This window comes from Engystomops pustulosus, chromosome 11 (genome assembly GCF_040894005.1).
Source record: "Engystomops pustulosus chromosome 11, aEngPut4.maternal, whole genome shotgun sequence".
Taxonomy (NCBI): domain Eukaryota; kingdom Metazoa; phylum Chordata; class Amphibia; order Anura; family Leptodactylidae; genus Engystomops; species Engystomops pustulosus.
The window spans coordinates 46,868,429-46,893,445 of NC_092421.1; the positions used below are offsets into that span (position 1 = coordinate 46,868,429).

General features: G+C 41.6%; 1 protein-coding gene across 1 annotated transcript; it reads right to left on the reverse strand.

Moving 5' to 3' along the window:
* Positions 1-20,441: 20,441 nt before the first annotated feature.
* LOC140105979 (pulmonary surfactant-associated protein A-like) lies at positions 20,442-24,983 on the reverse strand. Its single transcript, XM_072130107.1, has 4 exons — positions 24,696-24,983; positions 23,114-23,227; positions 22,901-22,972; positions 20,442-21,016 (listed from the first exon to the last, which is right to left on the reverse strand). The coding sequence occupies exons 1-4, from the start codon at positions 24,943-24,945 to the stop codon at positions 20,640-20,642; spliced, it is 813 nt and encodes a 270-aa protein (XP_071986208.1). The 5' UTR covers positions 24,946-24,983; the 3' UTR covers positions 20,442-20,639.
* Between the last annotated feature and the right edge of the window lie 34 nt (positions 24,984-25,017).

A 25,017-nucleotide genomic window follows, 5' to 3' on the forward strand; every position in this document is an offset into this window, starting at 1 on the left:
GGATGAATAAGGCCCAAGCTGTCTAATGACCCTGAACAGATGAAGATAAATCTGCCAAAACAATCATAGTGCGGCTATAGAATAAATGGGTAAGTATACATTACGAGTCAGTGGTCAGCAGGCAGGCATCAGTACAATAAGTCAACAGGGCGGCTCAGCAGTAGTGGAGGACGTGGAGGACTCCCCACGCGTTCCGTCTCCCAAGTGGAGACTTCCTCAGGGGTGAGAGTGTCCTCAATTAAGCCATGCTCCCTTAAGTACCCCCCTGTTGTACCTTACAACAGCTGTATCTCCAATCAATGGTGCCGTGTGTTCAGCGTGAAAACCGGAAGTGACGCCAAAACCGGAAGTGACGTCAGGCTCTGCTCACAGAGATCGCGATACCAGGTTGCTAGGTGATGAAAAGGCGTCATGTATACAATAGTATTGATCGCAGTATTGAAAGGTAAACAAAGGAGTTTGTAATTTAAACTACTGGGTGAGAAGAAAAGATTAAAAAAAGGTCAATTTGTTCAATAGGTGGCGCAGCCAATAGTAAACATTGATTTCAGTATGGAAACGCGAACAAGTATGCAATATCCCTCTCGGGAACACCATAGATTTTATACAAAAGAGTGAAATTGGTATCTATATGAACAAGAATCAAAAGATTATATATCGATGGATTGTTCTCATGAGCATTCATTCATATTGCTGAGAAAAAAAAAAAAACACCAAGGCGTGATAGAACAACGAGGCCCCAGAGCAAACTTGGGGACATTATCATTGAATAATTCTCAGATATATATATGATTAAAAGAATTTTTTTGTTTTTAATTCATCTTAAGAATATATAATACAAGTAGCACGAAAGTGAATAAAGTGATGCAATACTAGAAGACAAAATTTCATAAAAGTGCCAAGTATAGCAGAGAAAGAAAAGGCGACATATCTATACATAGAGTACGACGCAACAAAAGTGCTATTGTGCCAATAAATGGTTTCTGAGAGGTAAGTATTCAGCATACAGAAGAGGGTGTGAGAAGCACACCTACGGTGATACATTAAACAAAGAAAAAAAAAATATATAAATAAAATAAAGGCAGATATTGTAGCCAAATCCAGTAGTACGTAAGATCATATACTCTGCACTTATAGAGCCAAGGTGCGTATAAGTCACAAGGGTCTCAGTCATAGTATTCCAATACATTCATGAAGGTATAGGGTTAAAACTAAAATAGATATTAATGTAAGGCATGGATAAACTTTTAACATGTGACATATACAAGGATTTGGCTACAATATCTGTATGCTGAATACTTACCTCTCAGAAACCATTTATTGGCACAATAGCACTTTTGTTGCGTCGTACTCTATGTATAGATATGTCGCCGTTTCTTTCTCTGCTATACTTGGCACTTTTATGAAATTTTGTCTTCTAGTATCGCATCACTTTATTCACTTTCGTGCTACTTGTATTATATATTCTTAAGATGAATTAAAAACAAAAAAATTCTTTTAATCATATATATATATGAGAATTATTCAATGATAATGTCCCCAAGTTTGCTCTGGGGCCTCGTTGTTCTATCACGCCTTGGTGTTTTGTTTTTTTTTTGTTTTTTTTCTCAGCAATATGAATGAATGCTCATGAGAACAATCCATCGATATATAATCTTTTGATTCTTGTTCATTTAGATACCAATTTCACTCTTTTGTATAAAATCTATGGTGTTCCCGAGAGGGATATTGCATACTTGTTCGCGTTTCCATACTGAAATCAATGTTTACTATGGGCTGCGCCACCTATTGAAAATTGACCTTTTTTTAATCTTTTCTTCTCACCCAGTAGTTTAAATTACAAACTCCTTTGTTTACCTTTCAATACTGCGATCAATACTATTGTATACATGACGCCTTTTCATCCCCTAGCAACCTGGTATCGCGATCTCTGTCAGCAGAGCCCGACGTCACTTCCGGTTTTGGCGTCACTTCCGGTCTTGGCGTCACTTCCTGTTTTCACGCTGAACACACGGCACCATTGATTGGAGATACAGCTGTTGTAAGGTACAACAGGGGGTACTTAAGGGAGCATGGCTTAATTGAGGACACTCTCACCCCTGAGGAAGTCTCCACTTGGGAGACGGAACGCGTGGGGAGTCCTCCACGTCCTCCACTACTGCTGAGCCGCCCTGTTGACTTATTGTACTGATGCCTGCCTGCTGACCACTGACTCGTAATGTATACTTACCCATTTATTCAATAGCCGCACTATGATTGTTATGGCAGATTTATCTTCATCTGTTCAGGGTCATTAGACAGCTTGGGCCTTATTCATCCTTCTATTGTAATTGTATCATACTAGGGGCCAGGTTCCACTGTATGGAGGAGGTGTTTGTTTGGTGAACCTTACCTGGTTGTGCCAAACATTTTGACTCATGTATGTTTTTTAATTGTTTTTAACTTGTCCTTCATTCCTTGATGGAGTTTTTCTATTGTTGAAATAAAGATTTATCACTTTTTTACACAATTTTGTCTATTGGCACACCTCTTTTTCTCTTCGAATATTTTATAGCTTGCTTTGTGTGCTGACATTTACCTTGTTTTGGTGGTTGTCCACTCTGTGTATAGTATTACGGATTGTTTTTGGGCTCTCCCTGTCCATGGGAGCCTGTTTCTAAGGACCATTTGTTGCACACCAGTACGTGCCACTGGCACTAACTACATTGATTATCAAGTTATGAATCTTAAATTTTGTGAATCCTTTTGGTCCAGTCAGGGGGGATCAGTCTTTGACTTGAATACAGAGGCACATAGTGATGGGGACTTTACTATGGTCTCCAAAGCATTAATTGAAGCGCACAAAACCCTTACTAGGGTGTATTGGAACATCAGGAGCCTGGAAGAGTACTCAAGGCTCAATATGGCCCCTCGTGGTCTCAGAGTACAAATATTTCCATCGTGGGAACCCGACGATGAATTTAAAACAACTTGGGAGAAAGGGCTTTTACAATGCTCAAGTATCATTATACATATGTTGATTACCTATGACAAAGCAGTCTTGGCACAAACTAGAGACAAGATTAAAGAACTAGAGGGTAAGCTTAATACCTTTGATAAAGTGACGTTGGTACAACCCTTCCAAGTGCAACTGCAGGGTATCATAGAGAAATTGGAAAAGGATACAATCTAAGGAAAGAAGGACAGGATGCATAGGGACAAATTGGATTTTGAAAGAGGCAGAGCCTTCAAGTGGACACATAAGGGTAATAGGCGACCCCCCTTTGGTAGAAACACTGCCATGGAGAGAACTGTTGAACACACTTCTAGTGGGGATTTTTTAGTCACAGATTCAAGCGACACAGACACAAGATCAGAAGGGGCAGGCAGAGACACAATAAATCACAGGAAACGGTCTCGACGTTATGGAGGACCATCCCCTACGTACAAACGGGACAAAAGAAGGAACAAGAATTAACATTGAACCCGAAGGGGATTACTGCCCCTTGGACTGGTGACCTGCGCATTATCAACCTCTCAAACTATACTCTATCTGCCGCTGAAATTACGGTACTAAGTAAAGGTTTTACTTTCTCTCCTATGTGCCAACTGGATAAGTTTGAACTGACTAAAGATGTTTTTCTATTCTGCCGACAGTTAGCCTTCAAGGTTTTATACCAACAACCATCTCTCTTGGATGAAGTTCCTGAATCCGATCGTCAGACCTTTCGTGATCTACTGGATCTGTTACATGAGAACGAAAACTCTACTAACACAGGTAGGCGGACGTGTCCCCTACGACTACCTTCACAGGCCACCCCCAATCTTGCATTAGTACCTGCATTGCAATTGTTCTACAACAGTGTATCCCGAGACATCAGTTCTCTCCCTATCAACCGACATGGTGGTGAAAATCTCTCAAAGAAAGAGAGACGGGCTATCGATTCACTTAAGACAAATCAAAATTTTTTAATCAAGGAAGCGGACAAAGGGGGGAATATTGTCTTGTGGCCCATTGATTTCTATCTCACGGAGGCCAATCGGCAACTGAGTAACACACAGTATTACATACTGCTTCCCTCTGATCCGACATTGATCTTTCAGAGTAAATTACAACGACTTTTGGACTCCGCCTTACAATATGGTATTATCCAGAAGAAAGAACATGACTTTATGATGGTCTCCCATCCTAAGATTCCCACCTTTTACATGCTTACGAAGGTCCACAAATCCCTGACTCGTCCACCGGGTCGACCCATAGTTTCAGGGATTGGGGGCCTCTGTGAAAAAGCGTGTAGTTATGTTGATTTTTTCTTACAGAATCTGGTGTTGACGCTGCCCTCTTACATCAGGGACTCCACGGACCTCATCCAGAAAATACAACCGATATAAACATCGACAGACATGTGGCTGGTAACTTTGGACGTGGAGTCACTTTATACGAACATCGCGCACCCAGATGGAATCTCAGCGGTTGCATTTTTCTTGGACAAAAACAGCACAGGTGATAGGAGACATGATTCCTTTTTGTTAGATCTATTGGAATACATCCTAAAACACAATTATTTTGTTTTTGACCGCCGATTTTACAGACAAGTCTCAGGAACTGCGATGGGTGCACTTTGCGCGCCCTCCTATGCCAATCTCTTTTTGGGATGGTGGGAGGGTGAGCACGTGTACCCATCGACTAAGTTCCAACATCATGTCAGGAGTTGGTATAGATTCATAGATGACATACTACTCCTGTGGGATGGACCCTTGGATTAATGTCATTATTTTATCTCTGAATTGAACAATAACTCTTGGAACATTGTCCTAACATCTAATTTTTCCCAGGTTACGGTGGACTTCTTGGACCTCAGGATAACCAACAGATATGGTAGATTGAGCACAGATCTATACCGTAAGGAAACAGCCACCAATAGCTTGTTACATCATGACAGCTTTCATCCAGCTCACCTGAAGACTGGCATACCCGTGGGACAGTTCATTTGGGTCAAACGGAACTGCACCCTACAGGATGACTTCCATAGGAATGCACATGAACTGACCGAAAGATTCTTGAACAGAGGCTATCCCAGAAAGACCATCTCTAAAGCCTTCCTTCGGGCTCATGATTCACCTAGAGACCAGCTCCTTAACAAAAAGAAGAGAACAACAGAACACCATCTAGGAGTTGTGACCACATACAACAATCAGTGGTCCAACATACGGATGATTTTGATGAAGAACTGGAATATTCTACAAGCAGAACCACGCCTACGAACTTTTCTCTCAGAAAGACCTACATTGACAGCGAGGCGTGCTATGAACCTGAAGGACAAACTTTCTAATAGCCATTTCACACGCCCCACACGTCCATTGGGCAGGGGCATCAAATTGAAAGGCTCCTATGCATGTGGTGACTGCTCTGTCTGCCCCTTAATGCCTAACACTCGTGAATTTATACATCCCACTACCTCTCCGAAATTTACCTTACGGAACTACGTGAATTGTAAAACCAAGAACGTGATATATGCCTTGATCTGCCCATGCCGCAAGATTTACGTAGGACAAACTTCACAAGAACTAAGAAAGCGGATACAGCAACATCTGTCCAGCATTTCTAATGCAGGGGTGCACTTCTCACAAGGTAAGCTATTATCTACCGTGGCTGTGCATTTCCGCAATTTCCATGCCAGTAAAACCAAGGGCTTGCAGGTTGTAGGTCTGGACCTTGCTTCCTCCAATATCAGGGGGGGTGACATAACACCTGAACTATTACGACGTGAGGCACGTTGGATATATAACTTGGGAACACGTGCCCCGGATGGTATTAATGAAGACCTTTTATTTACAGGTTTCTATAAAAACAGGTGAACTTACTCCTATTGATGAAGATTAACTAACATACCTGATTGTGCCCCCTAGGAATGTGGTTAACAGCTATCGGAGCATGATGGGTGAGTCTCTATACACTTCTAAACACTATGAACTAAGAACACGGTGTACAAATATATAATTTTTTATTTTTTTATATTTATTTATTTATTTTTTATTTTTATTTTTTTTTATTTATATATTTTTTTTTTCCTCTATCAATATATATACATGTATATCTAGATTATTGATACAACATATATTAGCAAGAATTTTTATATTTCACTGGTGTAACACGGGTTTTACCCCTTGTAGTCTACTCTTATAGTCCCTTCATCTTTAGGTACGGGACTCTTACAGTTCCCTTACTAGGTTCACATTTAAACACTTTTTCCTTTTTTTTTTTTTCTTCTTTTTTGTTTGTCACCATAATAACACTTTCTTCTTTTATATTATGTTACTCACCCATAGTAATACCACAGTGAATTTCTGCTCCTGTTTAATGAAATATATAGAGATATGAAGAATACGGCGTCCTTTCAAGACTCCTATGATACCTGGATACCCTTTCGATCAGCATGCTATACCTAGTACCACCAACAACAATAGTCAATATGACTTGTCTCGTTGCTTCCTACCTCATCTGAAAATGCATATGCACAGATCCTTTGTTTCTTGCATGGACCTGTCCCCCATGGACCAAATGGACTTGAGAAAGCTATACATTTGTCTTGTACCAACGTTTCTGATGAAATATAACGGTCACTCGTGCTTTTTACAATTACCTTACTCCTATTGGGATGGCGGATTGTCATTTGCCACAATTTTGTTTCCTTTGTACTTATCTTTTGCCTGCTCCCTTGTCGTACCCCCCGTTGTCCCTCGTCCTCCAACAAAACTCCTTTGGTACCTTGTATATGTCACATGTTAAAAGTTTATCCATGCCTTACATTAATATCTATTTTAGTTTTAACCCTATACCTTCATGAATGTATTGGAATACTATGACTGAGACCCTTGTGACTTATACGCACCTTGGCTCTATAAGTGCAGAGTATATGATCTTACGTACTACTGGATTTGGCTACAATATCTGCCTTTATTTTATTTATATTTTTTTTTTCCTTTGTTTAATGTATCACCGTAGGTTTGCTTCTCACACCCTCTTCTGTATGCTGAATACTTACCTCTCAGAAACCATTTATTGGCACAATAGCACTTTTGTTGCGTCATACTCTATGTATAGATATGTCGCCGTTTCTTTCTCTGCTATACTTGGCACTTTTATGAAATTTTGTCTTCTAGTATCGCATCACTTTATTCATGAAAAACCACTTTTAAGAAGTTTGTTAACGCTTTACGTGTTTTATAGGGGTTAAAACAAAATGGAGGTGCAGTCTGCAAATTGTAATATTTTTTCACAATACACTCATTTTGGGTGGAAAATTAAACATTTACAATGGATTAAATGAATAAAGGCTCCACAAAGTTTGTTACCCAATTTCTCCCGAGTACACGGATTCTCTATATGTGGTGGTAACCTGCTGTATGGGCGCACGGCCGGGCATAGAAGGGAAGGAGGTGCCATCCAGATCAGATTTGCTATGTCACATTGTACAGGCTATAATTTTTTTCTTTTTTTAATGTGGACCTATAGGGGCTTATTTCTTTTGCCACATGAGATGCACTTTTCTGGTACGTAATTTGGGGGAATCTATAGGCTAATTGGTGAGATTTTATTAACTCTTTGTTGGTGGAGGAAATGAAAATCATCACTTTTCAGGAAGATTTTTATGGGTTTTTTTTGGCCGTTTACCATACCATAAAAATAGTATATTAGTTTTATTCTATGGGTCGCCAAGATTACAAAAAGACCTCATTTATATAGATTTTTTATTTTTTTCCCATTTTTAGTGCATAAAAAGTAATTTGGCAAAAATGTTGTTACTTTTAGCATCACCGTCTTTCATATGCATAACTTTTTTATTTTTCGCCTCACAAATCTGTTTAAGGGCTTATTTTTTGCGAGAAGGATTGTTCTTTTTAGTGGTCTTATTTTAGAGTGCATAACATTTTTTAAATCCCTTTTTAGAGCATTTTTATAGGGTATTAATTAAAAATGATCTTTTTTCTGGAGCTTTTTTTTGTTTTGTTTTTTACGGGGTTAACTTTGCGGATCTAATAACGATTCTGTTTTATTATGCAGATTGTTACGGACGAAGGGATACCAAATATGTGGGGGTTTTGTGTATTTTATTCAATTGTACTGAATAAAAACTAATTTGGAGAAAATCTTATTCATTTTAGCATCACCATCTTTTTATATGCATAACTTTTTTATTTTTTGGCAGATAAATCTTGTTAGGGGCTTATTTTTTGCGAGAACAGTTGTTCTTTTTAGTGGGCTTATTTTGGAGTGCATAACATTTTTTAAATCACTTTTTAGAGCATTTTGTATAGGGTATTAATTAAAAATTATCTTTTTTCGGAATGTTTTTTGCGTTTTTTTCCTCCGGCGTTTACCGTGCGGGTCCAGTAACAATTCTGTTTTATTATGCAGATTGTTACGGACGCGGCAATACCAAATATGCGGGGTCTTTTTGTGTTTTTATGTTTTTTATACTTTATTAAGTTTTTTTATGGGAAAGTGACATTTTAGGGGCTTATATTTTTATGTATTTATTTTTTATTTATTCTAATGTGTTAACTTTAGTGTTTTTGACTTTTTTTTAATTATACATACTTGAACTTAAACCAGTGATGCTCTGATCAATACACTGCTCTACAATACTATTTTATTGTAGAGCAGTGTAAACTGTCTGAGCAAGCTTGCGCATGCTCAGACAGTTTACAGCCAGACCCGGAAGGGGTCTGGCTGCCATGGAGACCGGGCAGCTCCGGGGCACATGCCAGTCCTCGGAGCTGCCCTGAATTGGATCGGTTCCCCCGGTAAGCGGCACGGGGGATCCGATCCACAGCTGTACTAGACAGCTGTACTAGACAGCTGACAGCCGCTGCTTCTGGTAACGGCTCCGTTCGTGAGCCGGTGCCAGAAGCAGGACGTTATAGAACGTCCCCGTGCGCTAAGCATCTAGCCCCGGGGACGTACTATAACGTCCTGGTGCGCCTAGGGGTTAATGTCATGAAACTCAAGTTGATACACATATGTGCTGTTCTTTGTATAAAATTTTAAAAAACCAAATAAAAATAAAGTTATAAAAAAAATCTATGGTGTTCCCGAGAGGGATATTGCATACTTGTTCGCGTTTCCATACTGAAATCAATGTTTACTATGGGCTGCACCACCTATTGAACAAATTGACCTTTTTTTAATCTTTTCTTCTCACCCAGTAGTTTAAATTACAAACTCCTTTGTTTACCTTTCAATACTGCGATCAATACTATTGTATACATGACGCCTTTTCATCACCTAGCAACGTGGTATCGCGATCTCTGTCAGCAGAGCCTGACGTCACTTCCGGTTTTGGCGTCACTTCCGGTCTTGGCGTCACTTCCGGTTTTCACGCTGGACACACGGCACCATTGATTGGAGATACAGCTGTTGTAAGGTACAACAGGGGGGTACTTAAGGGAGCATGGCTTAATTGAGGACACTCTCACCCCTGAGGAAGTCTCCACTTGGGAGACGGAACGCGTGGGGAGTCCTCCACGTCCTCCACTACTGCTGAGCCGCCCTGTTGACTTATTGTACTGATGCCTGCCTGCTGACCACTGACTCGTAATGTATACTTACCCATTTATTCTATAGCCGCACTATGATTGTTATGGCAGATTTATCTTCATCTGTTCAGGGTCATTAGACAGCTTGGGCCTTATTCATCCTTCTATTGTAATTGTATCATACTAGGGGCCAGGTTCCACTGTATGGAGGAGGTGTTTGTTTGGCGAACCTTACCTGGTTGTGCCAAACATTTTGACTCATGTATGTTTTTTAATTGTTTTTAACTTGTCCTTCATTCCTTGATGGAGTTTTTCTATTGTTGAAATAAAGATTTATCACTTTTTTACACAATTTTGTCTATTGGCACACCTCTTTTTCTCTTTGAATATTTTATAGCTTGCTTTGTGTGCTGACATTTACCTTGTTTTGGTGGTTGTGCATGGTCCACTCTGTGTATAGTATTATACATCGGGAAAAGTAGTGGCGGCTAGGGACCGAATACCGAGAGGCGGCCGCCACCATGAGGTTTCGAAAGGCCTCGGTCTCTACCAGCCTATAGGGCAGCATCTCCAGGCTAAGCAGTTTGGAGATGTGGACGTTGAGGGCTTGGGCGTGTGGGTGGGTTGCGCTTTTGCGCTCCAGCGTCTGGGGAATGGAGAGCTGAACGCTGGTGGATGCTGTGGAGGATCGTGGAGGCGAAGATGAGGTTTTCGCACGGGAGGTGTTGGGCCGGGGTCCTGGGCAGGGGGCTGACTAGCAGATGACACAGGGGAAGGAGCAGTGGTGTGCCCGGCCGGAGGTGAACGGGCTTGGTGCCATTGAGTGGGGTGTTTAGCATTCATATGCCTGCGCATACTGGTGGTAGTTAAGCTAGTAGTGGTGGAACCCCTGCTGATTCTGGTTTGGCACAGGTTGCACACCACAGTTCGTCGGTCATCCGGTGTTTCTTTAAAGAACCTCCAGACTTCTGAAAATCTAGCCCTCGCCACGGGAGCTTGACTACGGGAAACATTTGGTGCTGATGCACCAGCCCTCTCCGTCTGGCCCCACCACTGCCTCTTCCAACCTGTTCTGCTATAGGACTCGCCTCCATCTCAGAAGCACTGTGTTCACCCGGCCTATCAACCCAGCTTGGGTCTGTCACCTCATCATCCTCCGATCCCTCAGTCTGCTCCCCCCTCGGACTTCCTGCCCTGACAACAACTTCACCACTGTCTGACAACCGTGTCTCCTCATCGTCCGACACCTCTTTGCACACTTCTTCCACTACGTCAATAATGTCATTATCACCCACAGTCTGCGACCGGTGGAAAACCTGGGCATCGGAAAATAGCTCAGCAGCAACCGGACAAGTGGTTTGTGACTGTGGGAAGGGTCCAGAAAACCGTTCCTCAGAGTATGCCGGTTCAAATGCCAAATTTTGCTGGGAGGGGGCAGACTGGGAGGAAGGAGGCTGAGGTGGAGGAGCTGGAGGAGTGCTGATTTCGGTGACATGGGTGGGCTGCGTGTAAGACTGACTGGTGGACAAATGGCTAGAAGCATTGTCCGCAATCCACGACATCACCTCTTCGCACTGTTCTGGCCTCAACAGTGCTCTACCACAAGTCCCAGTAACTTGAGACATGATGAACCTAGGGAGTGTAGCTCTGCGGCGTTCCCCTGCTCCCTCATCAGCAGGTGGTGTCTCACCCCGCCCAGGACCACGGCCTCTGACCCCTGCAGTAGTTGGACGCCCACGTCCATGCCCTCGTCCTCTACCCCTAGCCTTCGGGTTAAACATTTTCCAAATTAAATTGTAAACTAAAAATTTTTTTTTGTTTGTTTTTTTTTTTTAAACAAAACGATGCTATCCTATTGCTATGGTTAGTTTCTAACCTACACTGACAGCACACATTTTGTGCTTTGCCGTTTGACTTTTATTTTTTTTTACGTTTATTTCTTTTTATAACTCAATCAACAGACTGTGCCTAATTCAAATCAAACCCCTAATAAATTGTCCCGCTTCGGTGTTTGAGGTGGTTATTGTGTCACTAAGAGCTAAACACAACGTTCGCAAGTCTCCCTGCAAATTCGTCACAATATGGTACTAGCTGCACTACTAGTGCCAGCAAGCCCAGCCACAAGCAAAGAAAAAAAAAATATTCTAGCCCTAACAAGGGCTGTTGGGTTCTTGTAGACTCACTCCTGCCTAACAGTAAGCTAGTATAACACCCTAAAGTTTTCCTTGACCAGCAGCAGCTCTCTTCCTAGCAGCATCCAGAGCATGATCCGAGCAGCGCGGGCAGGGGCTATTCTATTCCAGTGTCACCTGATCAGGCCAGCCAACCACTGCTATCGACGTGTAAGGGTACCACGTCATGCTGGGTGGAGCGCAGAGTCTCCTGGCTTGTGATTGGCTCTGTTTCTGGCCGCCAAAAATCACAACTGCGGGAGATGCCATTTTCTCGAGCTGGCGAAATACTAGTCCAAGCAACGAGCAGTTTCGAGTACGCTAATGCTCGAACGAGCATCAAGCTCATCTCTAGCCCAGAACCTTTGCAACAGAGACTGATGTTGCATCCGTAGAGGCTGCACCACAGGTACCAGCAGTTACTGGAAAGTCAGCTCCTACCACAACTAAAACATCCAAGTCCTCTGTTCATGAGGGATCGAAGCAGTTGCCTACCACCTCCACTGACACCGCTAATCCTGGGGCAGGAACCAGTGTGGATGAGGAACACTTCCAGACTGCGATGAAGAAGAATACCCATTGCCCATCCCTCTAGGAAAGTCACCACCACACAGTGCACTGGGAGAGGAAGAAGAGCCTGCAGCGATGGATCAAACCCAATTGTAGAAGTGGAGTGTCGGGGGCTACCAGGTATTGTGATGCTTCTTTGTATGGACGTAGTCCTCTCGGTACACGATTGTGTTCATTATAGGTTTTAAGGGACTTAATGGTCCAAAACAGGCGTATTTCTTTTTCCGCTAGGTGTGAAATTCTTTGTTCCAAGGTTTTAGTACTTAGGACTTGTAACTCGTCCTTCTGGTCACACTGTTCGAAGAATGTGCTTGCATCCTCCCTGCCAATATTTAATGCAGTATTGTTGCAGCCCGATTCCTGATTCGTGTCCATTTCCATCAGATTGCTTGAATGCGACGGTCTCTCGGCGTGCTCAGACGTGACAGTATACACAAAGTCAATTGTAGAAGTGGAGTGTCGGGGGCTACCAAGTCACCCGACTGGAATGTCGGCACTGCCAGACCAGGTCAATTAATGAGGCACGGACACAATACTTGGAACCGGGTAAGTAAGACTGTTTGGGTGGTGCACAGCTGTATACGCCAGGTAGATAATCCATACAAATAAAGACAAAGGATAGCGGCACTCACCCAGAAATCTTCTTTATTCTGCGTTGTGCATGTGACAGGGAGGTGCAGCACAAGAAAAACTTCGGCGACGGGCCGTTTCGCGCACTCCTGCGATTCGTCAAGCCGTATGAGGGACGCCGGTGGAGGCGGGATTATAAATATCCTCCCTCTGACGTCACTCATCAAGAAATCATGTGATCAAGGAAGTCATGTGATCGGGGGTAAACAAAATGGGTGTGTATAGAGGCGTGGGCGGCGCCCACCCGGGACCGCCAACTGGCCAGTCATGGTGTGGGTGTCGCCACAACGCATCAACAACCCAACGGGACCGCCCTCAGAAAGGAAAAAAAGGGAAAAGGTAAATAAAACATTAGTATCACATGGTTAAAAACAATTATCTTACAGTGTGACAAATCGATGAGAGTTACAATGAACTATCTTGGCTGAAGTATATCTTATAAGGTACCTAGCAGACTATAAGAAAACCGCCATGTCATTTTTATCATTTAGTCCTGCGGGGCCTTCCGCCTCAGTCTTAAGGATCCATCTAGCCTCGCATCGGAGGAGTTCCCTATTGGTGTTCACCGGTACCCTTTCTATCCCTGCAAAAGACAATACATCAGGGTTGCCTGCATGTTCAGCATGTACGTGTTGTATAAGTCTCGGGGATCCTTTACCTGTGATCACCGAGCGGTGGTGTTCCCTAAACCTAATGAAGAGAGGTCTGATGGTCTTTCCTACGTAAAAGCGTCTACAGGGACAGAAAATAACATAGACCACATGGTCTGTTTTGCAACTAATAAACTTTTTGACAGTGGTTGTGACCCCTCCTCTGGAGACTCTTGTCTCTTATATGAAATTTACAAAAGTTGCAGTGGTGGCAGGGGAAGTTACCTTGTGGAGTCGCTTTGTCTAGCCAGGTGGTCCTATCGTCTCCGAATCTACTTCTGACGAGGAGGTTTTTCAAAGTAGGATTACGTCTGAAGGCCACTATGGGTCTATTGGCCGTAAGTGTTCTGAGTTCTGGAACATAAGAGAAATAGATTTACGTTCACTTTCGACTTTGGACCCAACGAGACCAATATTCGAAAAGCCATTCAGAATAATTGGAGCATACTAGAAAGAGATCCAGAACTCAGAACACTTACGGCCAATAGACCCATAGTGGCCTTCAGACGTAATCCTACTTTGAAAAACCTCCTCGTCAGAAGTAGATTCGGAGACGATAGGACCACCTGGCTAGACAAAGCGACTCCACAAGGTAACTTCCCCTGCCACCACTGCAACTTTTGTAAATTTCATATAAGAGACAAGAGTCTCCAGATAGGAGGGGTCACAACCACTGTCAAACAGTTTATTAGTTGCAAAACAGACCATGTGGTCTACGTTATTTTCTGTCCCTGTAGACGCTTTTACGTAGGAAAGACCATCAGACCTCTCTTCATTAGGTTTAGGGAACACCACCGCTCGGTGATCACAGGTAAAGGATCCCCGAGACTTATACAACACGTACATGCTGAACATGCAGGCAACCCTGATGTATTGTCTTTTGCAGGGATAGAAAGGGTACCGGTGAACACCAATGGGGGAGATAGACATAGGGAACTCCTCCGATGCGAGGCTAGATGGATCCTTAAGACTGAGGCGGAAGGCCCCGCAGGACTAAATGATAAAAATGACATGGCGGTTTTCTTATAGTCTGCTAGGTACCTTATAAGATATACTTCAGCCAAGATAGTTCATTGTAACTCTCATCGATTTGTCACACTGTAAGATAATTGTTTTTAACCATGTGATACTAATGTTTTATTTACCTTTTCCCTTTTTTTCCTTTCTGAGGGCGGTCCCGTTGGGTTGTTGATGCGTTGTGGCGACGCCCACACCATGACTGGCCAGTTGGCGGTCCTGGGTGGGCGCCGCCCACGCCTCTATACACACCCATTTTGTTTACCCCCGATCACATGACTTCCTTGATCACATGATTTCTTGATGAGTGACGTCAGAGGGAGGATATTTATAATCCCGCCTCCACCGGCGTCCCTCATACGGCTTGACGAAGCGCAGGAGTGTGCGAAACGGCCCGTCGCCGAAGTTTTTCTTGTGCTGCACCTCCCTGTCACATGCACAACGCAGAATAAAGAAGATTTCTGGGTGAGTGCCGCTATCCTTTGTCTTTATTTGGATGGATCAAACCCCTTCACTCATTTCTGATAAGGAACTTCGGGAAGATAAACCTGATCCCCCAAGTTTCCACCAAAAGATGGGGAACTAATGGTCACAGCGGTGGGAGGAAGAAAAAGCTGAAAACACCTAAGTGACCCGAGTGATGCGGCTGAGGATCAGCTCCATTAATGTGAACAGTGTATGGACCAGTAGCCAGCAGCAGGCCATCTGCCAGCGTCTGGCTGAGGAGAGGTCTGGCATCTTCTTCTTACAGGAGACTTACATGAAGAGTAATGCCCAGGTTCATGCAGCCAAGAGAGACTGGAAACATGGGCCATCCTTCTGGTCCTTTGGTCCAGAAAGGAATGATGGTGTGGGAGTTCTCTTCACTGGCATGGACATTCAGGTGGAGTGAGTCCTGGAGATCTGCCCCGGCTGCTGCTTATGCTGGACTTTACCTTGGACACTGTACAATATAGAGTTGTGAATGTATATTCTCCTCAGACTAGATAGGATAGAAGGGAGTTGTTACAGAGTATCAAGCCATATTGCTTTACATCTAGAGTGTTTATGATGTGTGGTGACTTTAATAGTGTGTCCTGTAGCTTAGATTCTCCAGTAGTCACAAGAGCTTGAGATATGACGAGACCTTCCTTAATAACATGGTCTAGCAGGCCCATTTAGTGGCCTACACTTATCATAAGGGCAGGAATGCCACCCGCATAGACGGGGTATGAGAACCTCCCGGTATAATATCACCCCATAGAGTTCTCTGACCATTGTATGGTAAGTTTGTACCTGGAGCTGAACACTGCTGTTTGTTAGTGGTAGGGGCTAATGGAAGGCTAACAGCTCGCTCTTCCAGGTCCTAGAGTTTAAGGAGTCATTTACCATCTTCTATAATGACCGGAAGACTACCCAGTGTATGTTTGATGGTATGGCAGAGTGGTAGGAGTGCATGAAAGGTGACATCAAGCAGTTTACTCGTGGCTGTTCCCAGAATAATGTGGAGTACATGAGATACTCTGCCCTCAGACTACTGCTCAGCCGTGGGGGGGGGGGGGGGCTCACAACCCAGACCCTGTTATTGCCTGTAAAAACAGGGTCAGTAAGAAGCTAATGATGGCCTTATTACATGAGAATGGGCTGGAGCAGTCTTCAGAAGATCATTGGAGACTATTATGGAGATCTCTTCAGGGGTTGTCAGATGAGCAGTGATTACATCCAGAGTTATCTGAATAGTGCGACTCAGCCAAAACTAGACTCCATGCAGGCCGAAAGTATGACTGAGCCGATAACAGAGGATGAGGTGAAGAGGAAAATTGACTCCTTAAAAGCCAAAAAGAGTCTGGGATTGGATGGTCTCACTAGTGAATTCTACAAAGAGTTCAGGGACTTGCTGGCTCTGGACCTGGCGCAGGTCTATAATGACTGTTTGTATCCCAGTATAAATCTGTACTTGTTCTCAGTAGGCAAAGAAGGGAGACCTGAAAGATTTAAAGAACTGGCCGCCTTTGTCTTTGCTCAATAGAGATTATAAAATCCTAGCTAAGATCTTATATTTCAGGCTGAGTAAGGCGGCGACTGAGCTTATCATTGATAACCAGACATGTGGTGTGAGAGGTCTGACTATAGAGAACTCATTACTGCTCTTGAGAGAAGCGGTGACCTATGTCAAGCAGCATCATGTTGGGGCATACATTGTCGGCATAGACCAGAGTAAAGCCTTTGATAGAGTCCACCATGGTTATTTGTACCAAGTGCTGATGGGCTATGGCCTTCCTCCACGTTTTGCCCAGTGTCTACAGGTCCTCTATAAGAAGACAATGAGCCAGCCTTTAGTTAATGGTGGCCTTGGAGACCCTTTCCTGGATCATGTTGGGTGTGAGACAAGGCTGCCCCCTCAGCCCATTGCTATATGTCTTTAGTTTAGACCCTTTTTTAAGAAAATAGCTTGGCAATGAGGAATTTACAGGACTGAAGTGTCATTTGCAGAGTAAAGTTGAGACTGTAAAGTTCTGTGCCTATGCATATGAAGAAACAGTCTTCATGTCCTCCAGAAATGAAGGTCAGCCTGGGGAGAACCTTCCTACTCCCCATCTTCTTGTATGTCAGTGTGGTTTTCCCTCTGCCAGACAATTTACTTCCCCGACTGACCAATGTCTTCTTCCACTTTTTTGGGGGCTGTAGAGTCAATGTGGTCAGGAGGACCGTTGTTTATCTTCCTCATTCTTCCTCAAGAGCTTTTTTATAATCTAATGTTTTTGATGACATTTTTTTCATTTTGCAAGGGCTCAGGGGTGAAACAGTGGTGCAGCCTGTTTGAGAGCCAGATCCAGAAGTTTGTCTGTGTGGTCGGTTGCGGACCTTATAAAGAGGGTGATATCCCCTGTAAAGCGTAATCATTAGATGGAAGATCTTGTATGAGGATTTTGGATAGCTCTCCTGGAAGCAGTTATACAATGATCTTCTGAGGTATAAGTTTGGTGTCCAAATACCATTATATGGATCTCCGACACTGGATGTGAAACAGGCTGAAAAACCCTGGAGGACCCCAGAGTCCCCCCTCATGTGAGAAATGTGACCTGGTTGGCATTTCACAGGAAAATGTTTGTTGGAGCAAACCTTATGTACAGGAATGTGCCATATAGATCCTGTCCTAGGGAAGAGTGCCAGGAGGACCTTACATATACCACGTCTAGTGGGTCAGCCGTACAGACATCAGTATTAAGTTCTGTTCTTTTAAAAAAGAAGCTTTATTCATGTTTAACCCCTGAAGGACGCAGCCATTTTACCGCTTAAGGCTCAGTCCCATTTTTTGGATTCTGACCTGCGTCTCTTTATATGGTTATAACTTTTGAACACTGTTACTTATCAAAGTGATTCTGAGATTGTTTTTTCCCATATTTTTTTACATGTTGTACTTCATTTTAGTGGTAAATTTTGGCTGATAAGTTTTGGGTTTATTTACAAGAAAAAAATGATGAATTTTTAGAAAAATTTGCCATTTTCGAAATTCAAAACCACCGCGTTTTCGATTTACCACCTAAATAACTTGCCGAATAACATTTCCCATTTGTCTACTTTACATTTTCATAATTTTTGAAATGTTTGGATAATTTATTTTGACGTGACACGGCCTACAAATCGAATAGCGATTTTCCGTATTTTCAGAATTTTGGGGATAAATACTGTTTGAAATTAAATTTTACATATTTAGCATCAAAAACCCCCTATATAACCAGCCCATTTTCAAATCTGCACCCCTCAAACTATCAGAAACAGTATTTACAAAGATTGTTAACCCCTAGAGATCTTCATAGTAATTGAATCAAAATGGCGGTGAAATTTAGAATGGTCAAATTTTGTCGGTTATACGTTCATTTAGCCCTAAAATTTACACATTTCCAAAAGATAAAAAGAGAAAACCCACCATAAAATTTGTTCTACAATTTCTCCTGAGTGCAGCGACCCCCCACATGTGGACATTACTTGTGTTATGGGGGCACAGCGAGGCGCAGAAGGGAAGGAGCACCCTGCAGCTGTCAGGATTTTAGTTTTCTCGTTGCCCCCTTTTGAAGGCTATAAAATTTTCGCTTTTCCGTTATTTGGGCCATGTGATGGCATTTTTTTTGCGCGATGAGATGCTTTTTCCAGTGTTACCATTTTGGGGTTGGTATCAACTATTGTTGAAAATTTTTAGGAACTTTTTTTGAGGTCATGAGTAGAAAAACATCAATTCTGTACTGGATTTTTTACTTTTTTTTTTTTTTCGTGTTCACCGTATATCCTAATAATCCTGTTATCTTTATTCTATGGGTCGATACGATTACGGGGATACCAGACATGAATATTTTTTCTTATGTTTTACTAAATTTGCTAGATCGCTTTTGCATCGCCGTCTTCCAAGTAGCCTAACATTGTTACGTTTTTTGCTACAGAGCTGGTTCATGGCTTGTTTTTTGCGGGACATGTTGTTCTTTGCAACAGTATCATTCTGGAGTACATATGTTTTGTTGATCACTTTTTATTGCATTTTTATTGGGATATAATAGGTAAAAATCATAATTTTTGGCAGGTTTTTAACGTTTTTTTAATGGCGTTCATCATATGGGTTCAATAGTTATTTAGTTTTATTCTATGGATTGTTACGGACGCGGTGATACTATATATGTGGGGTCTGTGTTATGATTTAGACTTTTATGAGCGTTATATGTCTCTTTATATGTTTTGGGGCTTATGGGCATTTTTAGTGATTTATAAAGTTATTTTTTATTGAAAAACATTTTTTTTTTACATTTTTTACTTGATCCACCATGGGATATGAACAAGCAATCATCTGATTGCTTGTTCATGATAATACTCTGCAATACTGATGTATTGCAGGGTATTAGCAGTGCCAGCCTATGCAGATGCATAGGCTGACACTTTGCCTTTAAGATGACGTCACAGACGCCATCTTAAAGGCACTGCCTTCAGGCTTCTCTGGGGTCCCGTTCAGCCCCCCCCCCCGATCGTGGGGTAAAGACCCCCGGAAGGCATGTTAAATGCCGCGGTCGCGTTGACCGCGGCATTTAACAGGTTAAACGCCCGCGATCGGAGCCCACTCCGACCGCGGGTGTTAGTCGGGGATGTCAGCGGTAGATTACCGTTGAAATCCCGCGGCTAACGATGCCGGTTTGGCTGCTGTGCAGCGCTGAACCGGCATCGTCTCTGCGCAGTAGCTGTACTGCGCTGAGCACTATTCGCGGGACTCAGCGCAGTACAGCTACGGCGCAGAGCGCTAAGGGGTTAAGGGAAGTAGTAGGAGTCTGTTTCTCTGCGCTGTACTTGTTGATTTAGACCATCTATAAACGGTTTGTGTGGAGTTTACTAACCCCGCCCACAGAATGGGGCCACTTTTACATTTTTTTTTCCAGGGCCACTTTAAATTTCCAGACTGCCTCTGGGTGTGTGTATTTGTATGTGTAGTGTGTGTGTATATACAGGGTTTAGGTGCCGTATATAGGGGGCCCCGTTTCTAAGTTCGAACCAGGGCCCACTGGGGTCTTGTTATGCCACTGCATGTGACTCATCACATGCTTCAGGTCATCCAAATTATAAACATTCTGTTCTGATTCATACCAGGAAGTGCCGCCCACTTCATGAAAAGATGAGTGGATTTTACAGATTGCCTCATACATTGATTAACCCTTATATCTCCGGCTAGGAAGGAGCTAACAACATGATACAGGTATTGTTGGAATTTTTAACAAAGGCTGTCTCCAGCTGCACTAAAACTATTTTATGTTTGTAACTTTACAGTTGCACATTTGATCCATAATTAATTGTTTGTATTTTAAAAATAATGAATATGTTAATAAGTAAATCATATAAGCTGAGGGAATAAAATATAAAGACAACAGAATAAAATGCTTTTAGCTTTATTTACATATCATAGTTATGATTTTGTCCAGCAGGAGCAAAAAATTTTATGAGCCATAACAATACTCAATGTTTCTTACAGTACTTTAAATAATCATATTGAATTATTTTATATAATTTAAAGAAAATGATCATTATAATTAAGTAGAGATATTACAGTACATGAGAACCTATTGAAAATTTATAACTCACAGATAGTAAGACGTTGTTGGTTACAAGCTTTATCATTCCATTGCCCATCAGTGTACATTTCAACACAACCCTCAGCTCCTTTTCCACTTGGTTCTCCTTTTCTCCAATGAGTGTAAACTGCTGGGACTCCATTCAAGTAGTTGAACTTGCCCGTCATTGAACCTTCTCTCATCCCTAGGTATGCATATCTGTTATATTTCTTCACAAATTCCAGTACAGCGCTATTCTCTTCTTCATTCATGGGGGTAGCAATCTGTCCTCCAAGATCAGTACATGTGGAATCAGATGCTGCAAAATCGACATCTTGTCCATTGGTGGCAATCATTTTCTCTCCTACTATTTGGATTCTTCCTTCAAGTTTGAGTACTAAAAATAGAAATTTTACTCATTTTATATGGACCTTTACAGTGCGTGGGAATAGGAGTGCCAGGGATTGAAGACAATAATAGCCTATATGGGGAACTGAAATTGCCATTGCCAGCCCTGATCGTGGATGTGCAGTGTGAAAAGTTCATGTTTGAAAGAAAAATATTGGTGCACATTTACTCAGAGCTTTGCACCGATTTTCTGGTGGACTTTACATATTATTTCTAGTGCAAACTGCTTGCACATGTATTTATGAAGTGTGTGCACCACTAATGTATCACACATGACCCTTTTGTGTTGCAGCTGCACTAGGCATCATGTGCCAAAAATTAGGGGGATTCAGATTGAACATGCAAGTCCGATAGAATTGTGTTGCACCCACAATGTTAAAGATGGACCAGAAAAAAAGTGGTGCACTCTGTCGGACCAGTTTAGGGAGTACCAGATTCACAAAGAACGGGTTCCAGAAATCTGCACACCCTGCATTATACACAGGCAAGCCACAATAAGTGCTGTTTTAACCATTTTTAGTAAATGTGCCACATTGTTTTGTGATTCTGGCATAACATGTCTACCATATATATTTTTTCTTTTATTAAATTTGTTTCTTAAAAATATATTAGTTTTAAACACTTAAAACTCACACATCAGTACCATTCCCCTGAATTCTTCCAGGAAAGAGTTTACTGCATGGTGGAGGGTTGTTAGTGTACAGATCCATCCGCAGAGAGGTGATATCTCTGTGTCTGACACCCATAGGAACTGATAGCTTTCCCCCTCCCACTGATCTGCCCCTATGTCAGTCCTCACTGTTGTTCTGGTATTCTATTCATAAATATCTAAGCTTGGAGTAAATAGTCACTCTCTTCTCCTCATCCCAGCAAGGGATTGTGGGTGATAATTCTTACTGGAGTATCAGAGATGATATAAAGGCAGATTAATATTCCAGTCACATTCAGAGCTACAGTAATCTGATTTAATGGGTGATAGATGATTGTAAATCTGGATGTGGTTGGAGAGATGATCTAATGACTCTACAACAACATTGGCTATGCATTGCAATGAAATTCATATTAATAGTATCAGTATAATATCAGTAACCTTACACTAAGAATTTTCTTCTTGCCTATATCAACCGCTCAGAGCTCAAACTAATGACCTGTAGGAAAATAGAATCTGAGCTGTGATAGGTTGCTATCCAGGCTAACTGCCACAACAGCCAACAGATCCTGTAGTTTGACATTAGGTTACTTAGCACATTTTGGTTCCCTGAGTCAAGGGAGGTGGCTTTGCAAAATTTCATGATTGTAAATACAATCATGCGGATTCCTTTACTGGATATACATAGGGCCACATTTATCAAAAGGAGTGCAAACTGTACTATGGGCAGTTTGCCTGTAGAGTGTACAGAGTGCACAGATTCATCAAAAGTGGTGCAAGATCTATATTATTCTGGTGCCTCCTGCACTGCTTGGGAAGTGTGCATCAACTTTATTTTGTTGCACCTTTAACATAGAGCATGTGACACAATTCTGTTAAATCGCAATAATATATGTTGTGCACGGTCTGACTCTGCACTGCAAAGCCCCTCTAGGTGCAGAATTTTGTGGAGAAACAGGCACAAAACTGAAGTAGACACTTAATATATACATGTACAAGTAGTTTGCACGTTCTTTTCAGTACAAAGTCAGACAGAAAACTGGCGCAAACACTTTAATAAATGTGGCCTTTCACTTTACAGCTTCATATAATAGATGACCAACATCAATCAACTTACGGTAGAGGTTTAGTTAACAGTTTATTGGTAGAAAATATATACATTAATAATAAAATTTTTATTCTTCTAGAGTAAGTAGTTTCTAAACCAAATTATTTTTTTTATACCTGCTTCCAATTTGCCTATCCGACGATTCAGATCTTGCAGTTCTACAGGTGAATCTTTCACAGCAGGTACACCTAATGGTAAAAAATGTTAGCTGTACAGGATTTTTGTTTTCACTTGGATTATTAACAACATGCAATAAATTCATAATTCAAAGGCAATCATAAATCAAAAGTCATTCACAGTCCTGAACATATTTAATGAATTTTTTTCACCTGCAACTTCTGCATTTGGCAAATTTGGCAGACTTCCTGTTAAATCAGTGACGCTGGGTAAAGCACTTGTAACATCAGGAAGGGGTGATAATATTCCAAGAAATCGAAGCAATGCTAAAAAAACACATGCAAAAGGGTTTAATAACATATAAATATGAATTTATCTTAGTATTGATCTAAATATACCATTCAAAATAACTATTAGTCCACAAATCATCCTATAGCACTACCACAAAGGCTGGGTCCCTGTTGATCCAGACCCAGTATATTGTTATACTCATGTGAACTCCAAGAATTACAAACATTAAACACCAAAAAATGGAGTTATTCCACATACATTAAATCAGAATATCATTTTATTAATCATTAAAAATACATATGTTCCAAAGAGATAAAAAGGGCATTTTCCAAATAGGCCAGGAAAAAAACATGAGTAGGAACAAACATGGGAACGTACTAGGAAAGTTCTTGTAACATGATATATATTTTTAATGATTAATGAAATTATATAGTGATTTAATGTATGTGGGATAAAGCAATTTTTCGGTTTGACATTCAAAATATGGGCAAATAAGAAAAAGTCCAGTTCAATCACCCAATCAACCATATTGGCCTCCTACAGAAGACCCATGCGGTGGTGCACACTCTTAGATCCTCGACTTCTACAATCCAATATAGCAACAAAAAATAACGGTCTGCGGCACTTATGGAAAACCACAATGGTACTGAGCAATAAAGACTTGCTATTTATTTAAGCTGCGGATGCATAACAGAAGGATAAAAAAGGCAAAAGATCGAGGTGTATTGTCCCGACATGACATGTGATCATGACTAAGACAAGATAGCGGCGAAACACATCAATGTTGTGCGTCTTTTATCCTTGTGCTATGCACCCGCAGCTTAAATAAAGAGCAAGTCTTTTAAGCACAGTACCATTGTGGTTTTCCATGTGGTTTTGTTGAAACATTCAAAATATAGTTAATTTTTTTTATCTGTATTTACTGACAAGATTTTCCGTTACTCGGGCCAAACATTTAATTTCATAGTTAAATGACCCACAGAAGCAAATGTGTAAATACATATAGGAGGACTTTTATTAAGAAAAAAAACATGTTCACCATGTTTATGTTTCATTTACTACAAAAAGACTATAATGTTTGTAGATTCCATGCAGATCTTACGTACAGATTATGGTGCGGAAAATCCGTCGCATAAATAGTAGAATTAAAGTAAATGTGATTTGGAAAAAGTAATGTAGACAATGCATTTTTTCAGCACGGAAATTGTTGCTCAGTGCGGAAAATATAATAACGATTATTGTGCATCCTCGTGGATTTTTGCATGCCTACTTTTTACAACAAAGTTTATGGGAGAGTGAAATCTGCATCAACTTGTGGTTTTCATGCAGAATACCCTAAGCCCAAAAGAATGGGGAAAAAGGAGGAAAAACGCATGTGGAAATTCTGTATAAAAAAAACCAACAACCTAAATAGACAAATTTAGGCACATAAAAACTGTGTGTATTGGATACTGATTGTACGCATGACAATCCGCAATGTGTGCAGATAGCCTTATCGCAAACCTTTCAGTCCAATTGCTTCCAGTATTCCTCCTCCCATACTTGATAAGCCTGGTATTTTTGGCAGAGAAGGAATTGGAAGACTTGGAACTCCTGGGACACTTGGAACTCCTGGGACACTTGGAACTCCTGGGACACTTGGAACTCCTGGGACACTTGGAACTCCTGGGACACTTGGGACACCAAATGGCCGAGGAAAGCAAGACACCAGACTGACCACTGCTGCGAGCAGCAGAGATCCTTGACACAACATCTTTATGGTTTGCTAAAAAAAATAATTGCAGATTTTATGGCTATGAATGTAGAATAAAAATGTCTTAACCTA